Source organism: Phoenix dactylifera, chromosome 3 (genome assembly GCF_009389715.1).
Source record: "Phoenix dactylifera cultivar Barhee BC4 chromosome 3, palm_55x_up_171113_PBpolish2nd_filt_p, whole genome shotgun sequence".
NCBI classification, from domain to species: domain Eukaryota; kingdom Viridiplantae; phylum Streptophyta; class Magnoliopsida; order Arecales; family Arecaceae; genus Phoenix; species Phoenix dactylifera.
The window spans coordinates 20,579,809-20,598,023 of record NC_052394.1 but is presented as its reverse complement, the minus strand read 5'-3'; the positions used below and the strand labels follow the sequence as shown (position 1 = coordinate 20,598,023).

Genomic DNA, 18,215 nt, shown 5'->3' with positions numbered 1-18,215 from the left:
AATTTGGTGCCTGAGGATCTCGGATGGGGCTTATGATGGTGGGCAAAGCACGGAGCAAGGCACCAGTGGTGCCTTGGACTGCAGCAAGGATGGAGGTGTAGCCGTGGCAATCCGTCTGGAAGAGGTGGAGCCACAGCGAGGCTTCATGGAGGCCTTGCAAGTGCTTGGTCTCACCCTTATCATCTCAACGTCAGAAGAAATGTGGTGTATGAGAGATAAGAGAGGGAGTACAGTAATGAGATCGCTGACAGTAGCACGAATGGGGTGTAGCCTCGTTCAAGGAGGAAGTGGATCGCCCATGATCCAGTAAACCCACTGCCATCTGCGACACGAAAGCTCCCTTCGTTCAACAACTCCAGTTTCTCTTGTTCTTCCTCCCTGCTTCATCTTTCCTTGCTTGTGGATCGGAACCAAAGTTATTAGTGTCAAATCACTCAACTCCCTGGAGTTCAGCAGTCACAGGATCGGAGAATTGTGAGCAGCATGTGACGCTCCCTGTGATATTCTGCTCATGGAGGGAGACTGATTCGTTTCGTCTCGAGAATTCAAATGCTGCACGGGATTACTTTATATCCCATTTATAGGCCTGGAGTATCGGAATTGGGAAGTAGAGTAACACTGGAGCCATAAATAAGACCCATACACACAAGCAATATTGAACAAAGAAACCAGTATCCCAAGGAAAGAACAGGATAAAATTTAAACACATCAAAGTTGGTACGAGCATTAGCGTTGCTCGTTCAGCTAAAGCTAGCAACATATTCTGCATGAACTGGTGCACACAGCATATCCTCTTCACTAAGAAAATGTACAGCGGTAGAGATTACAGTCATGTGCCATGAGTCCCATAATTCTGCCACAAGGGACGGTGTTCAAGTCTTGTGTACTCATGGTATCAGACATCCTGCATGGTTTACACGAGATATAGAGGTACAAATGCAGCAATAGTTCAGGAGATGAAATCCTTGCTCTCAAGACTCTCCACTGCGTCCTTGATAATTTGCTCCATGGAGTGGAATTCCATACCCAATTCAATCAGCTTTTTCGATGGATATTGGGCTCTCAGTAGCCCTGGTTGGGTATCCTTTGGAAATCTAGAAGACAGAAACAAAAAAAGAAGTGCATCAGAAAAGTTAATATGCCATAATTCTCGATGCTTAAAAGTTGAACAAAGAATCGTTTAGCTCTGGCCAAGTTACCTAGTTTTGCCTATTAAAGCTTTTCCTTTCTAAGAGAATCAGGCTCATACCTGGGCACTTTGTATTCTGGGTAAAGTTCTGCAACTTTGGATGCAAAGTCGCTCCAATGTGCGATGGACTCAACACATAAGTGCCTTCCAGATGCTGATGTATTTTCATAAACCAGGATATGAGCCAGTGCAACATCTTTGACATGGACCGATCCCATGTAAAAATTTGCATACTCTTCAGAGCAGCCTGCTACCACACCAGCAATCAGTGTCAAGTCTCATCGTATTAATGTTCTTAAAAGGATTGATAGGGTAATTATTGTTTCATAATCTTCAGGTGTTTAAAGATACTATAGCATAACCAGTTGGCCAACATTTTACCTGAACTAGACTAGCCCTACAAGTTTAGAATTCAGGAAATGTAAAGAATAGCTAGGAGCAGGACTTGAAGTTAAAACAGAAAGCAATAAACTTTGAACATTATTCACGTATCTAAAACAATGGGATTGAGTCAAAACGCATCTGATTTCACATATTTTTCATGCTAATAGAAAATTATCATATCTTTTGGTATGAGTAGTCAGCATGCCAACTACACTTGTGTGGAACCATCGCAATTATCCATACAAGTATATGATCAAGCAACCTAACTGAATGCAGAGTTCTGCAGAAATCATACATTTGAAATAGCTAATCTCCTCAATATTCATATTTTGAGGACTTGCACTAAGGATAAATTGATGTTGCTATATGCCAAACCATCCCTAATAAGACAAGTGGAGCTATCTTTAAGAACTCGGATGAAGTTCGAGCCAAATATATGACCAACAAAAAGGGCCCAAATATCTGCACAGCACTATGGTGGGCGGTGTTCACCAACAAAAAGGGCCCAAATATCTGCTCAGCAATATGGTGGGAAGTGGGCACAGAGGAGTTTAAACTTTCTATGAATCTAAAAGAGGTGGGGATGCAACACTGTAGGGCAGATCTATGACATGAAAGCATGTAGTCTCAGTGAACAGAGAACTTCAAACAAAGTCAAGTGAAGATTGGAGAAAGTTTAACTTGTACTGATGCAATGAGGGTTAATTGCACTAACCTCTTTCATATTACCATATGCCTTTGCATTTGATGTCTTGAACAAAAATTGATCCAGTCCAGGCTAGAATCTATAGAATCCTAATGCACATTATTCAAAGCAAGAATATAGGAAGAACAATGAGTGAATCGAACAGTTACAGCCAAAACAAAGGTGTTTTTTATTTTAGTGTTACAATCTCTAAACAGTACTCTGATGAAAATTATTAGTTAGATAATGGCTAAGATCCTCAGAGCAATTAATGAGAACTTTGATGGAAAAAGGAGCTGCTAAAAATGTTGAAAAGGATTGTGAACATATTAGACAATGTAAAGATCGATAGGGAAAGAAAACAAGAAAGGTGTGGTTAGAAAAACCTCTAAACGATTATTGAAAAGCAGGTGGTACATAATGGAAAGTGATGGAAGAGCGTTACTCTTCCCTCTGCTAAACAAGTCTGAGACAACAACGGCCGATGCAGTAATAGATTACTGTTCGGGTGCTTACAAAATCTATGAAAATGTTGATTGTGATGACTCTCATAAAGGAACACAAGCTTTCTTCGCCACTCATTCATCAACAGTGGCTTCAGTATAATTGAATGAAACAACAAGGTATACCACAAACGAGAAGTTGTGGGTTTTGAATTTGAGTGGCATTGCCCTCAGTATTTTCAGCCCCTTATTTACTCCAGATAAAAACTCCTGGTTTTGCAAGCACAGACTCAATCTGCCTGGGTTGCCCATGTTTCGAATGGAAAGGCCGCTTTTTGTCACTTTATTTTTACCGATTAGCGAAAATGGGTTCTTTTCCCGCCCCCCGACCAAAAACACTTTTTGATCATTCTGCTCAACCAAAGTCTTTGGAATAGACAGGATCGAGGCTCTATAGATTACCATGGCCGAAAGTTTGGATTTCATGAGGGCTATGCCAGCCAAGGTCAGCCATTGATTTGCCCATCCATTCTTCCGGATCCAAAGTAATTTAGGTGGGGTGGGCGTGGGCGAGGTGACAGGGGCCTCCCCTATCTCTGCCCCCTCATTCCCCACCAAAATAAATAAATAAACAAATAATAAAGAAAAGAAAAGTATACCACAAACAATAAAACATAGAACTGAATGAGGAGAGGAAGGTAGATCTTTAAAGGTAGATCTAAGTAGACTGACGGCTGCTAAGGTTGATAATGATAGTTATAACAAGCTGATGTGGAGGTCAAACATAGTCAATCATAATAGTTCATTTTAGGACTGAGATGCACTTGAAAATAAGCTGATTTATCTGAGCTCTTTGAACAATCTTTTTTTTTTGGGAGATCGGGAGGGTTCTACCGTATACCCACCCCACCTTTGGAGGCTGGCACCAACTAGAATCGAACTCTTGCACATTTGCTCACGTAGCAAGGGGTGACACTATTTGAGAAAGTGCTTAGTAGCTCAAACAATCAAGATTTGAAATCAATGCTTAATTAGTAGAAAGGCGGGATAAAAGAATCATGGTATGGTATCACACTTGACAAGTTTATACCCCTAGGACCACATAACAAAGGCAACTACTTTGTTCAAAGTATCTTTTTTAAATCTTTGGTTATTAATTGGATCTTACCATTTAGAAACTATCAAACATGAAAATTTACTTAAATGCTTTACAATGTTATAAATTGTGAGAATTTTCAAGTACCAGAGTAGATTTTGGGTTCTCTCTCCAGGTCTATATGAGCTCAAATGAGCAAATTTACCCAATGTAGCATACTAGGGTTGTTTCAAAGCACCATTTGAAGCATATATATATATATATATATATATATATATGAGCTAATAACTGTCTGAGATAATGTTAACACTAATTTGAGTTGAGTATGAGTGCTTCTATGTCGTCAATATCTCTCAAACCAAATGGCAAATGAATCAAGTGTACAACCTATTCTACCTGATGGCACAACTTATGTCAGTAAAAAGAGTCAGCTTGGATGTTGCTGACGATGTATGAAATCTCCTTTCGAACTCTTAAAACTTTACCCTTGAACAGAACATGGAAGTTACGCATGATCTGGTAAATCCAAGAATTGAATGCAGATATTCTGAAACATGAAGGCTTTGTTTACTCATGCAAGAAAAAAGGGCAAGGAATAAATACTTGATGTTAAGAAATGAATGGAGAAAAGATAATAGAAACAAGAATTTTCACTTGGTTGATATTTGAGATAGTGTATGAGGTATCCAGATCAACATATTATTTACCCTCACAATCACAACCTAAATTGGTCGCTTGTTTTTCTGCCTCTAGATTTTCCTTTTCATTGCCAAACATTGGGAAAAGTAGATTCTCCATAAACAATTTTTTTCTCTCTCACTTTCTCTGCGGCCAAACAGAACCTTAAACTTTCAGAAATCCACTAGGATCTTTTGCTAAAAATCACCTCAGACAAAACAAAACAGTCTATATACGCAGTTCGGCAGCACATAAGTAATGATAGAACAACAAGTCAGTAATTCGATAACATTATATACCATCATCATCAGTTTAGCAAGAAATAATTGCAAGTACCTTCAAGAAGTCGGAACAGCATGGCCATACTGGCATTGATGCTCGGTGGAATGACTGGACCCATCACCGTGCCGGGATTGACCACCACTACATCCAATCCATTCTCCTTGGCGAATTCCCATGCCGCCTTCTCTGCCAAAGTCTTCGAAGCAGGATACCAAATCTGAAACACCAAATCGTCAGAAAAAAAAAAAAATCTAATGATCCCAATTAATGGGATTCTTTTAATCGAGGACTCACCTCGTTCTGCTTGCAATAGTCGACATCGGTCCAGCAATTCTCGTCCTTGACCACGTCAGCGGGCCAGCTAGGGCTGGGGACGATGGCCGAGATCGATGACGTCACCACCACCCGCTTCACTCCGCTCTCCTTTGCCGCGCGGAGCACGTTCAGAGTCCCTTTCACCGCCGGGTCCAGTAACTCTCTCTGCTCCACCCCGCCAAAATTAAAGAAGGAAAAGAAAAATCGTCAGGCGAGTTTGAAATCGGCGACCGGCAACGGCCGACCGTGGGATCTGGCGAGGAGGTCGACCTCGGGATCGTGAACGCGGTCAACGATGCAGGGAGAGGCGAGGTGGAAGACGCCGACGGCGCCTCGGATCGCGGCGTGGATGGAGGCCGGGTCGAGGAGGTCGATCTGGAAGAGACGGAGCCGCGACGCCTCCGCGCCCTCCATCGCTCGCAGGTGCTTCGTCTCGCCTTCATCCTCTGCCCACAGAACAGCTCGATCACCAAACTCCCTCTCAAGCTCCAGCAAAATAAGTATCCAATTACTCGCTTATATATATATATATATTCTCGAGGACATTATGAACAAGTTAGATCTTGGTCGGACAACTAAGAATGGGGTTTTAAATCGGAACAAGAGAAAGGAGGAGTACCGAGATTTTTGACGGTGGCGTGGACTGTGTAGCCGCGGCCGAGGAGGAGGCGTACGAGCCAGGATCCGATGAACCCGCTGCCGCCGGTGACACAGACGCTCTCTTTCTCCGACATCTCTCCGGCCGCCGTCTCCGCCCCTCTATCCTCCTCCGGCTGCACGACCACTCACGTTTTTATGTTCCGGGGATGCGTCCGGGACGGCGGAAACGAGACGGGGACCTGAACCGTGGTTGGACACTGAAAAAGGTATGTCGCGTGGAAGTGCCGGAAAACCAGCACATCTACGGAGAGCCACTTTTGCCTTATCCATTTACGGTTTTCTTTTATAAAACCCTATATTTAAAAAAAAAATATACCCACAAGTTAGGAATGACTTATAGTGTTGCTTTATGGGCCTGCTTGGGCTTAAGATATTTTAATTTTTTTTTGTAATAAAAGAGCTAACATGCTTAGATAATTGCTTTCTAAGCTTTATAATAGGGGGCTTAAGCTTAACCATTTTTACATTCTAAGATAAAGAGTTAAATGAGCATAAGCACTTTATGGGCCGATAATAATGGGTTGAACTTACCTCTAACTAGATAGGGGCATCATAGAACTATTAAGCTTTTCTCTTCTTACCTTCCTTTCTTTTTTGCCCTTTTTCTTTTGTTTTTCTGGGAGAGGGGGACATGGGGGTTAAAAAGAAGAGAGAGCTCCCAATTGTTTACAATTTTTCTTTCCCTTTCATATCTAGAAAGCACAGGCTAGCTCCAGAACTAGGATAATTAATGGAGGCTTAACTCGAGCTAGAATTTGGTATTTGTATTTTGCATGTGGGAGAGGAAATATTAAACAACATGATCTAGTTAAAGATAATACCGGTGGTTCAACATCGGCCCATCATTCTTTAGCATGAAAGAACTTTTATAAACTACAACATTTTTCACATAGGAAGCTTGAGACGTGTTTTATTTTTGTGGCTGAAAATTTAAAATTTCTAGAAAACAATAGACCTTGGCCAAATTAAATTATATAACTGGCATTTCTTTTCTCCTCTTTTTTTTAATATTAATCTGGCCTAACTAATTTCTTTTTTGCAATAGAGATTCTTCCTCATTTCCAACTAACCTTTTGTTTTCCTCGGCGCATATATGTAGGAATAGGATAGATCCTAGTAATGATTATTTATTCCAAGAATTATGATTTTGTTGGGACCAGAGAAATGATGTAGCACACAAGTAGGGCTGGAAATAGGCTCGGGCTAGGCCAATTTTGGGTCGGGCTATGGGCAAGGCCTGCAAATATTTAGAGCGGATTTAGGCTTAAATATAGAGCCTATTGATTTTTTACATCAGGCTAGGATATATCATTAGCCTGCCTGGCCTGGGCCTGGGCCGAACCCAAGGCTGAACAAAGTCCGAAACAAAGCTCGAATTTAGGCCCAGACTCGGGCCGGTTTAATTCCAAAATGGGTTCATCCTCCTTAGCGGCTCAGTCTGACCTATTAGGCCATTTGGTTGAAATCATGGCCAACCCAATTCCCAAGTCAAAATCATCGGTCATTTGCTAGGGTTCTCAACTTCTTGTCTCTTCGCCTCCACCACCACTCCAGTCCCTCATTGTCGGTCGCCAGTCGTATGTTCAAGCAAAGCGAAGGTGAGCCCCCTATCATCGGTCGACCATGGTTTCATTGAGGTACCATGATCTCATCTCTCTTTCCACTCTCTTTCCACTCTCTTTCATCTTCATTCTACGTAGGTCCTCTCGCCATTTTTCTATTGCTCCATCACCATGATGTCTAATGGCCGACTACAGTTCCATCACTGTGATTGGCCCAGCCTGGCTATCTTCCCATTAAGCCATCAGCTGATGGGGCTAAACCCCACCTCCATTGCCAGCCCTGCTGCTGCCACCGTCTTTTTGAGCAACATTGGTGGCTATAAACTTCAACATCGTCTTGCTCGTACCATCATCGGACTTCCTAGTTGCCACTGCTCCGTCTTCATTCCAGTGCCGCTCTGATGTTCGAGCCGGAGCCAGGCCAGCCAATTCTCAAAAGTGGGACTGATGGTGGCGGATGTCAGAGGTTTGGCCGGGGCAAAGAAGGAGAAGTGCTCGGGCTTGGAGTCAAACTTAAGCATGACCATTCAAAGTTTCCTTCGTTCAGCATGCTTATTGATTATTCGTACACAAAAGCCAAATTTGTTTTAGAATATCACATGGAAGCCCTCCATAGTCCGTATGAACAATTTTGATCAAATTCTTCTGTTATTTGGTTGTTTTCCTAAGTTACTGCATTTTGTTTCCAGGTGCGTTGCTCCACTGTATTTACATCCTATTATTAACTTGACGCACTATTTTCTATGTCTATAGTAAAATTCGAACAACTATTCATTGATTTGCAATGCCATGAGAGAGCAGGAACAAAGACTCCAACCTTCTGCGTGATCCTTTCAATTCTGCAGTACAAAATATGTTTCGCGATATGACTTGCATCTCAGCTCCAGATGGTGAAGTTCAGATTCACCAAGATGACACATATAATTCTTATTGTAAATGTCTACTGCATGTGAAGGCAGGCTTGACCATCCATATGTTGTGAAATTGGAGGGATTGATTACTTCTCAGACGGATGGCTCCATAGTAAGGATTGGCAAGCTTATTTTAATTGAGGACAACCGAAATGTCTAAGTTTAAAGCACCTTGGGTGACAATTATCTATAACCCTTTCTTGAAGAATAATAAAGTAACATCATTTATAGAGAAAATTATGAGTAATGCTAACGAACTCTTGTTATATGCATATAAACAATTCGCTCACTATGTGATGGAAGGGGATTGATGCAACTTATAACTCATTGGATTTATTTTCGAGCACGAGATTGATTGATTATAGAATTGTCAAATCAGAAATGGTGGATCCAATGATTTTTTTTGTGTATGCATAGCGGGTACCTTGAAGCATTTTCTAAAAGTTATAAATCCAATTATTACAAGATAAAGAGTAATTAAGACAATATTACCAATTTACTATTTCACACTTCAAGAAAATGAAGTTCATGTGGCCTTCTTTATATTATCCATTTGTATACCAGAAGCAAATAATAGCCTGGCGAAGTTGCCGTGAGGCAAGAAACATACTATAAGCTTTGCCTTCTCCAATGACACACCCTTTTTTAAATTCAGTTTCTTCTTACCAAATCTTTCTGCAGGTTCTGATCCTTGCAATTATATGCATTGCGCACGGTGAGAAAAACTTTATTTCTTGATGTAATTTAAGCCATCCTTCAAAAAATTCTTCTATTTACATATCACATTTGATAGCCAATATCAGATATTTGTTCTATTTCAATCAATCAATACATGACAAATAATTTGCTTAAATCCAATGGCAAAAATTACCTAAACCGTCAGTCGCATTTTTTTTTTCTTTGGAGCGTTTTACGTGCTATAGATATGCTTAATGCAAGTTTAAATAGTATGCTTTAACAATTATTCAGAAATATAAAATAAAAAAGAAATTATTCTCAATTTGTTTGTGCCAAGAGTCCTTGGGATTAGGGTTTTTTTTACTCCTAATTATATATTCTGATCATCCAAAATCCTACTGCTGTCCTGGGAAAAGCTGTGGCCATAATTTGGAGATGGAAAACTATTTTCAAGATGTTCTTAGAGTATTTGATTTAGTTTTTTCTGCTGGTTCTCAAGATTTGCAATATCATAGCAAGTCTTTCCGTGGTTTCAAGCTGTTTACCATTTTGACATTAGATGACAATCCTCGTTGCATTCTATGATTCATCCTTTAAAATTGTAACATGCAAAATAACTGTGGTAAAACCTAGGAATGATAAATATTTCAGCATATGGCTTTCAATCCTTGCAGATCTTAGAACTTTCAGCCAATTCTCATTGCCCTACACAGGAAGAAAAAAAAGAGAGGGAGAGAGAAAAGGAAATTATGTTGGAGAGCATAAACATCCAGTGCCAGCCCACAGATTAACAGATCACATCATCATTTTAGCTAGGGGCATGTTTCAACTCAGTTTTATTAAATTTAGAACTTCCCACAAACGTTCCAGTCCAGCATAACATTTAAACATAAGTCCACAGCTTGTGGATTTAACACCCGAAAAGAAATTCCTTGCTGAAAAGTATGATTGATTGCGAATAATATTGTTGGGAAGACTACATAAAGATCTTATTAGACAGCAAACATAGCATCTATGCATCGACAGCAAACATAGAGCCTATAACCTCAAATGTTAATGCAGGGAAAGCCCCCCACCATTACATCAGGCTAGACCTAATAAATAAAACACACTTCATTTCTTGCACCTCATGCAGCAGCATCTTCTTCATGGAGAAGCATCTGATCAAAATGCCAAACGCCTGGCACAAAAGAAAAAAAGAAAGAAGAAAACATACATGTAAGAACCACAAGAAGAATTATAAATCTAGATCTGAAAGCGGAGCAAAGAAATTCATTAATTTTGTGTTACCATGTCCTTTGCCAACCCTTCTCAACTGAGCGACATATTCAGAGATCTTCTTGATGGCTTCTACCTGGATAAAGATGTGAACAAGGAAATTTTGATCATTTACGAGCTCAATGCAATGTAATCAACAAAAACAGATGCAATAAGCAGTTTGTTCTTAATTAGTAAAATCACAAAAAGTTGGATAAGGCACCATCGACATAGATTTCATACATAGAGGACCATGCAATGAGTCCATGAGCTGAGTCAATACCATCCAGAAGTGGATATATGTAGTCTGCTACCAACAACCTATAAGCCATCTACTTTTTAAATGGTCAGGACCATTCAACTAGAGAAGGGCTGTACTGCAGCTATGATAGATTGGCCTTTAAGAATTTCTTCCCCCTTCTTTTGAGAGGAGATTGGCAATAGAGATGGGTAAGAGTGATGGCAGTATTAGAGGAAACTAATTCCACATTGCACTAAACTACCGCATGATTCCAGAATGAGTCGCATTAAGCTAAAAGATAAACAGAAATTAGGGAAGGTAGGCTCCACCTGCTCTCCAAGAAATTCACTCTCAATGTATTCCATCATCTGAGGATCGTTGCATCTTTCTGCCACCTGTTCATCCAATATCATATTTAATTAAAACAAACCAGAATCCATGCTTGTCTTAAATTTTAACTGATGTGATAAAATTGGCAGGAAGAATTAGGGTCACTTACACTATGCACGTTGAGAAGCTTCTCGTTCGTCAGCTTCTCAAGAGACAAAGCCAACTCCATTGCTAAAACAACCCATTAGTGCATTAGAACAGCGTAAAGGACAAAGGTTGATGCAACATGAAAAAGAAAGAAAGCACAAAAGCAAAAATACATAAGCACAATTTGTTGAGTAGTTTTATCCAGAGAAAGGATCAACTACCTAAACCTAATATAACTCTGAGAGATGTCCAATAGCTTGGTTTAGCACTTCCACAAGACTCAAAGATGAAGGAATTAAACGTCATCAACGAGATGTTTAGATCCACCTTACAAGTACAGATATGTGTTTACAAAAAATTACACTTCAATGATAGTTTCAAAAGACATAATCGAACAAAAGCTTTAAAAGCATATCTAATTTATTTAACCATTAAAAAAAAGCCCTGTCCCCCACTATGTGATCTGAGTGGGTTTTAAATATCTTTCTCCGTCATTGATTTCTATCAAAAGCTACATCTTCTAACACTGCCAACTAATTAGGAAAAGAAAACTTTCCCAAACCATCACAACTTTCACACAGGTAATCCTAGGCCTTCCTCTCCTTTATCTCACCACACAAAAATGCTATTGGTACTATTATAATAATGATGATTAAATCCTAACAAATTTTTAGCATCCCTAAATGCTCAGCACACGCAATGATAAATTATTTTATCAGGGACATCAAAAAATGACAACTTTTATTATTGATTCACGCCGTAGATTGATGTCATTTGGAGGTAATAAACACATAAACTGATAAAACCAACAGAGGAAAACTTACCATACAAAGCATCCCCTTTCTCAGGGTGATCAAACTCAGTTAAGGGCATGATAATGGATTGAAGCTTCACTCTTCCTCCACGTTTGTTCTAATTACACCACCATCAGTATTAGCCATCAGAAACACAAAACAAAGCACAGGAACACGCTAGCAATTGTTTAAAAAAGAAGAAAACATCCATAAGACAAACAAATACTTGGTAAATCATCAGTTTCTCTGCATGCTCCCGTTCCTCTTCACTTGATTCTTTGAAAAACCTAATACAAGAAGCACTATTATATATCTTAACATAAAGTAAAGAACAAGATGGGATGTTTGTTGAATTTATCTAGGACTTACTTAGTGAAGCCTTTTAGCGCGACATTATCCCGATCAAAGTAAGCGAATAAGGCATGATAGACATAGGAAACATTGTACTCCACACTGAAATTAAAACGGAAAAATGATTAGAGATAATTTTATAGGTCTTGGACGCTTGCGATCAGAATTACTCATGCTAAACAGCAAAGGTAGATGAGTAAGAGATGTAAAACCATTACTGAACTGAAAATTAATAAAATCACAGAGACAGTTTGCAAGGGAATGTAGCACCGCAAAATAATAAACAAGGCGAGGAATTTTTTAACAAAAACCTCTGTTTCTTCTGAAAAGATCGGAGTAATCCGAGTAAATAACTAGATATGCAGAAGAAAACAGGGGAAAACAAAGCATTCCAACAGACCTTACACCCAAAAGCTCTATACTTTGAAAAGAATCACGGTTACCCAAAAGAAGGGGGTAAAACCCTGAAAACCAAAATAAAAAAGAGTAGTTGGGTACATAATGATAACACCTCAAAACCACAAGGCGTGGATATGTTCAAAAAAAAGAAATCTTGTAAACAAGACTTAAATAATTTCTATTAATCCTAGAAATCTAAAGAAAAAGCCGAGCATCTGCAAAACAACCATAGATGACATCCAAAATCCACATCTTTTCGTAAAGAACCGCCACAAACAAAAGATATTGGAAAAGAAACTGCAAAACAATAAAGATCTCACACTACTTGAAAAAAAGAAAGCAAAAAACGGTGTTTTGAACCCAGATTAATCGAGAACAAGAGGGTAAAAATAGACGAACTGACATAAAAACGTGAGAAAAAAAAAAAGTGAACCCACTTGATCTGCTCGTTGATGGCAGCCTCACACTCATCAGAATACTTCTGGCGACCAATGGACTGGTCAGGAAGGAGAGGCACGAGGAAATGCTCGTGCTTCAGCTCCTCAAAGGGCTCGAATATGACGCCGGTGACGGCCTGGCTGTCGGCCACGGCCACGACGGACCCATCCCTCGCCATCCTCCGAGGAAACCTCAAAACGGAGCTCGGAGGGGCAAAGGATCCGCTGAAGCCGGCCGGAAAAGCATTAGAGACCCCCAAGGAGGGCAAGAGAAGAGAGAGAGCAGAAGAAGAGGCCTTTACAAGCATGGCTTCGGCTTCGGTAAGAGAATAAGAAGAAGAAAACAGAGCAGAGATGGAGATGAGCAAGGGGTGCGGGGAGGAAGAGGGGAGGGGGAGGGTAGATATAGAGAGAAGGAAAGGCCGAAAGAGGCGGCCGAGGGATTGTTGGAGGTCTGGATGGGTGACACGTGGACGGCGTGGATTGATGGGGTTGGATATGCGTGTGGAAGGCTCGTGGTCTCCGCACGGCAGTATCTTTCAGTTGATTAGGTCTTGGCTGAAACGTGGACGGTGTGGATTGATGGGGTTGGATAAGCGTGTGGAGGGCTCGTGGTCTCCTCACGAGTCACGGCTGTATCTTTCAGTTGATTCGGGGGTCTTGGAAAATATGCGCCCTGCCAGCTCCGGTCATCTTTTGAGTTTCCAAAGGCCTTTTCTTAATTCAGCTGATATCGTAGCTGTTTACTTGCACATCGGGCAAGTATTTTGCATTTAGTTTTTTCTGTTGCTATACATAGCTAATATCTGTTTTACATATAATTATTGGTAGATGTGTATAGAAATTGGTATTGAATATAAAATTAAAAAATAATCATGCCAAAAAGTCCTAACTATTTGGAGATTTTTATTTTTTTTCTTAACTTTAATTTAGTGCAATTAGGTCATCGAGCTTTTAAACTCGTTCAATTCAGACCTGTTCATGAATTTCGTCTGGCTATCATGACGGAATTGTCACATGATGTCGTATGAGACATTATCTTCTTTTGCTGTATAAGCTGGTCATGTGACACCATATGATAATTCTGTCTGGGTAGTCGGAAGGAATTGAACGAATTTAAAAATTCGATGATCTGATTGTAGTAAATTAAAGTTCAGAAATAAATTGAAAACGCCAAATAGTTCCGAATCTTTTGCGTGATTTTTTCGAGAGTAATCATAAAATGAATTGAGGAGGAAAAATTGATGCCAAAATAGTGAAAAGGATAAGTTGAATGGTATGGATAAGAAGGGATTACCATGTCGACGGATGAATCTGGTTTGGGTTGTACATGTTTTGTCTCTCAGTGAAAATATTAGACGTAAATGGTTTAGATTGTGAATAGTTGCTCGCACCAATGATCTGATGATTCTCACTAATAGGGATTCTTTTGGTTGTCGTATGCAGCTAGAGGCCTTGATTTGCGCAAAACACATTTGATGTTGTTCATATGACACGTTGCAAGTTTTGTGTGTTGTTGAAACCATAGCTAATTTGTAATGTCTAAGTGATTAAGAGTAATTTATCATCTAGTCTCAATCATGCTAACTACTTGATGACAGGGCGAGAAAATCTTGTGTGAAAATATGTTAAAACTAGTCAACCAGATCATCATTCAATGTGCTTTTTTCTTTTCTCTTAAATAAAATGAATATTATCTTCATATTGAACTATTATATGCAAGAGACCATTGGGCACATTATACTTATCTCTTTGGAATATCCAACTTGACGTGACCAAAACGAAATTCTGTGATGGTTAAGACTTTGAGACCTACCAAACTCTAAAAGATAGGAGAGGAGAGAATTAGCCAAGTGATACGGGGAAAAAGCATGCATATACTCACAGAATCTACCATTAAAGGAAGAAGCTAATATATATCCACCCTATTATATAATATAAAATTTTGTTAAATGTTTATCAAACACTTAATTTGGATACTCAACTATAATATCATGGAATGCATGATACTTTTGATTTCTTTCAGTCCCTTAAAATTACACTTTCTTTTTTTTTAAAAATAATGCAGCCTCTGTCTACGCACTTTCCTTTTTTTTTTTTTTTTTTTTGATAAAACAGGTGGGTATATCTCCCTTGTATAAATATGTACATTCCTAGGCGTCCGAATATAAAATTTTCCCAAGCTAGAATGGAGTCAAAAACCAATTCGCTTACTGCACATGATTCACCGAAGGCACTATTTTTCTCTCTGAATACATGAGCCATTTCGAAACCTGCAAGATTTGAGCCATTCTCTATACATCCATCCAAAGTGGATGGATGCCTGTAGAGCAATTATGATTTCTCATCTAATTCACAACCCTACTAGAATGCCCCTTTAGAATAATGTAATTGGCCCAAAGGATTATAGTAGCATATTTAATTCCTCACCATGCCCTTCTCAATTCAGTAACAGGGACTGTGATATCGTATAGATGACACCCCCTCCCCGGCCACTATGAAGGATGAGATCGGGCCTTTTATCATGAATTCAACTCCACCAATTCCATCAATGATAACTAAAGAAATACATATATTAAAATATATAGTATATTACTCAATTTAATCGTAATCTATCTTGTTTGATGGAACCATATCCCTCAAGAAAATGCTCCTTACTAAATAAATCATATGCACAAATATGCGAGCATCTACATGCAAAAGTTAAAGTTTCTGGGAGAGTGAGGATTTTGGTATTTGGAATCAAAATACGAGCTCCAAAAATAGACTCGCTTGAGTTGTGGGTTAGATTCTATTAGATAAGCTGCGGTGTATCACTTCTCTTGCATGTAAGAGGCTGTGCAAGACCACTGAACCTTGACATGCACAATGCATACGATAGCAAGCATGGATAGTGGTGAATCAATTTATGGTTATGCCTTGTTGGAAATTTTGAAGTCACAGGAGATGAAGAACAAGCACATAATTAGACTTTAATCAGATCTAAATTATTGCTTTGGTGCAAGTATTTTCACATCTACATTAACCCAGTTTCTCTTTCAGAGAAGAGAGTGCTGAAGGGATAGCCAAGTTTGCCTTACACAACGATAATATAAATATAGATAACCAAGAGACTTCTGTGACCATCATATAAGAGAAATACGAAACATAATAATATAACTATCCGTTTAAACAATTTGCGCTTATTTCAATACTCGTTTCCTCTCCTGGAAAAAGTTCACAGCGAGCTCTGGAAGGTACAATATTAGTTTCATTAGTGTAAACTACCCTACAACTTAAAAAAGTTGATCACTTCCTTGGATGAGATAATCTTGGCCAAACGGAGGGATCCAGAAAATTTTATTATGACAGCTGTACTACACGGCAAAGTCCGAGTATTTTCCGGCCGGTCCTCCATCGTCATGGGATTCCTCATGGAAACAAAGAAAGAGACGAGAGGTTGGAAGTCCACCTGGGCGGCCGGGATAGCCCCTCGCAGGATGCGCGTGGAGGGCTCGCGCACGCTGTGGACGAGATTTCTCCCGGCCGAAAAGATGGATATCCCGTCGCCGTCAGCCCGCCAAGCACGTCTCCTACCTTCGCCCGCCACCAGTATTCACTCGTTCCACCTACTCTTTCTGGAATCTTATCTTTTTCGTTTTGGCTTATTGTGCGGGAAAGCTGGGTGGACGAATACAAAGTGAAGGCAAAACGGGGAGGCATCGAGAAAAGAAACAAAGTGAGGTGACTTACGGAAAGTGATGTTGCTGGTCAGGCACTTCATTGGACTTACTGTTTCCTTCCAGGAAAGTATCTACTTCATGTTCACACGAAGCCACCAAGGAACCGGAACGGTGGTGTTTTATCGTCCACAGAAGGAGCTGGTGGGGATAAAGCCATTATAAGATTGACGAGAATTGATAACTAGGTATTTTTATTGAGTGATGGCATGGAGCATTTTAAAAAACACCTTCCTCATCTTGTGAGGAGATTGATGGAGGTCGTGGATGCCATGGATTTGATATAATGAACAAGATCAACTGGTCTTCGGCACCATGGGACTCTGACATGTGTCGTGCAGAGACTGGTTTGCATGCTGCATCGATGTTTCCTCATAAACCAATAAGGCAACAGCCTGATCTAGGTAGTAAAACCATATGAAATAATAATGTACGGACATGCTCAAATTCATCTCCCGAAGCTATTAGAAATTGAATCAATTGATCCGATTCCGATAAGTATGAAATTTTTGTGCATCAACGGCAGTATTCTATTATGGTTCAGAAAGAGCTAATTGATTCTAAAGAGAGCGTATCACAGAAGATCCCGACTCTATGCGACGCACACTATGTTGGCACGGAGGGTAATTGAGTATGAAATTGCCAGCCAAGAATTAATGCATCCAAGAATTAATATATACTATTGTGTATTATTAAAAAATATATCATATTATTATATAACAATATTATATTATATTACGATACATTATGATAAAATAAAATCAAACATTATTTATTATTATAAATATTATAACTATTATAATAATATTATAATAATCTGATAACAATAATATTATATTCCCATAAAGCCGTGACCATGGAGATGGAAAGAAAATAAATAAAAAGAAAACAAAAAAAATGGTGGAGAATTTTAAAATTATTCCGAGTCGCTTTCTCAACGCAAACTTCGGATTTCTAATATTTTTCTATCACTATCATATAAATTTTAGCAGATCCATTAATTTTTAATGCATTTTCCCTTCTTATAGCCAGCAACATGCAAAAGAAAACCTCTTTCACTGTACAATTTTTCCTTAAAGAAACATGAGGGATTGCTTGTTGGTCTCATGTGATTTTTCTCAAAAAAATATATAAGGAAATAGATAAAAGGAAAAATTAATGAAGTCAAGGGAACAGAATGATTATAAGGTCATTGATTTCTTCATTTTCCTTCTTTATTTCGTAGATATTTTTATTACATCAAGCGTGGAAATAAGATATTAAGAAATTGATTATGTCTTTTTTATAACTAAAATTTTGGAACTTAATATAAAATAATTTTTCATGCATGTCTTACTTCTTGGCGCACATAATTATATCTTCATTTTATAATTTTTTTATCATGCATTATTGATAAATATTTAACTAATATATCTAAAATAATATTCTAAAATAGAATGGAAAATAATATTTTACCCCTTTAAGTTCGTCTCCAACATAATCAATACAAAATTAGATATCAAAAATTTCATCTTCAAACTAGGGGTGCTAACAGATCGGGTGGGATCCAGACTAAACCCAGACATACTCATTGAGATCTTGGGTCTAATTTTTGTTCCACACCATGAAAGATCAGGTTGGCTATGGGCATCCATCGAGAAACAAATATTACATCCGA

At 39.0% G+C, this 18,215-nt stretch overlaps 2 protein-coding genes and 1 long non-coding RNA gene across 4 annotated transcripts; 1 reads left to right on the top strand and 2 right to left on the bottom strand.

Moving 5' to 3' along the window:
* Positions 1 to 655: 655 nt before the first annotated feature.
* On the bottom strand, positions 656 to 5,997 carry LOC103722393 (phenylacetaldehyde reductase). Of its 2 annotated transcripts, none has more exons than XM_039124949.1 (6): positions 5,692 to 5,997; positions 5,343 to 5,518; positions 5,052 to 5,237; positions 4,812 to 4,974; positions 1,250 to 1,436; positions 656 to 1,094 (listed from the first exon to the last, which is right to left on the bottom strand). In XM_039124949.1, the coding sequence occupies exons 1-6, from the start codon at positions 5,804 to 5,806 to the stop codon at positions 950 to 952; spliced, it is 972 nt and encodes a 323-aa protein (XP_038980877.1). In that variant the 5' UTR covers positions 5,807 to 5,997; the 3' UTR covers positions 656 to 949. The 2 variants fall into 2 exon arrangements, with proteins under 2 accessions (XP_038980877.1, XP_038980875.1); XM_039124947.1 differs by having other exon boundaries at positions 5,343 to 5,587; positions 5,692 to 5,984.
* Positions 5,998 to 7,206: 1,209 nt separating this feature from the next.
* LOC103722394 lies at positions 7,207 to 9,913 on the top strand. Its single transcript, XR_005511212.1, has 3 exons — positions 7,207 to 7,330; positions 7,433 to 7,983; positions 8,096 to 9,913. It is a non-coding gene; the product is annotated as an uncharacterized LOC103722394 (long non-coding RNA).
* On the bottom strand, positions 9,705 to 13,234 carry LOC103722395 (ferritin-3, chloroplastic-like). Its single transcript, XM_008812937.4, has 8 exons — positions 12,840 to 13,234; positions 12,022 to 12,105; positions 11,879 to 11,939; positions 11,683 to 11,770; positions 10,881 to 10,942; positions 10,711 to 10,776; positions 10,174 to 10,237; positions 9,705 to 10,063 (listed from the first exon to the last, which is right to left on the bottom strand). Exons 1-8 carry the CDS (start codon positions 13,145 to 13,147, stop codon positions 10,011 to 10,013), a joined length of 786 nt encoding a protein of 261 aa, XP_008811159.1. The 5' UTR covers positions 13,148 to 13,234; the 3' UTR covers positions 9,705 to 10,010.
* Between the last annotated feature and the right edge of the window lie 4,981 nt (positions 13,235 to 18,215).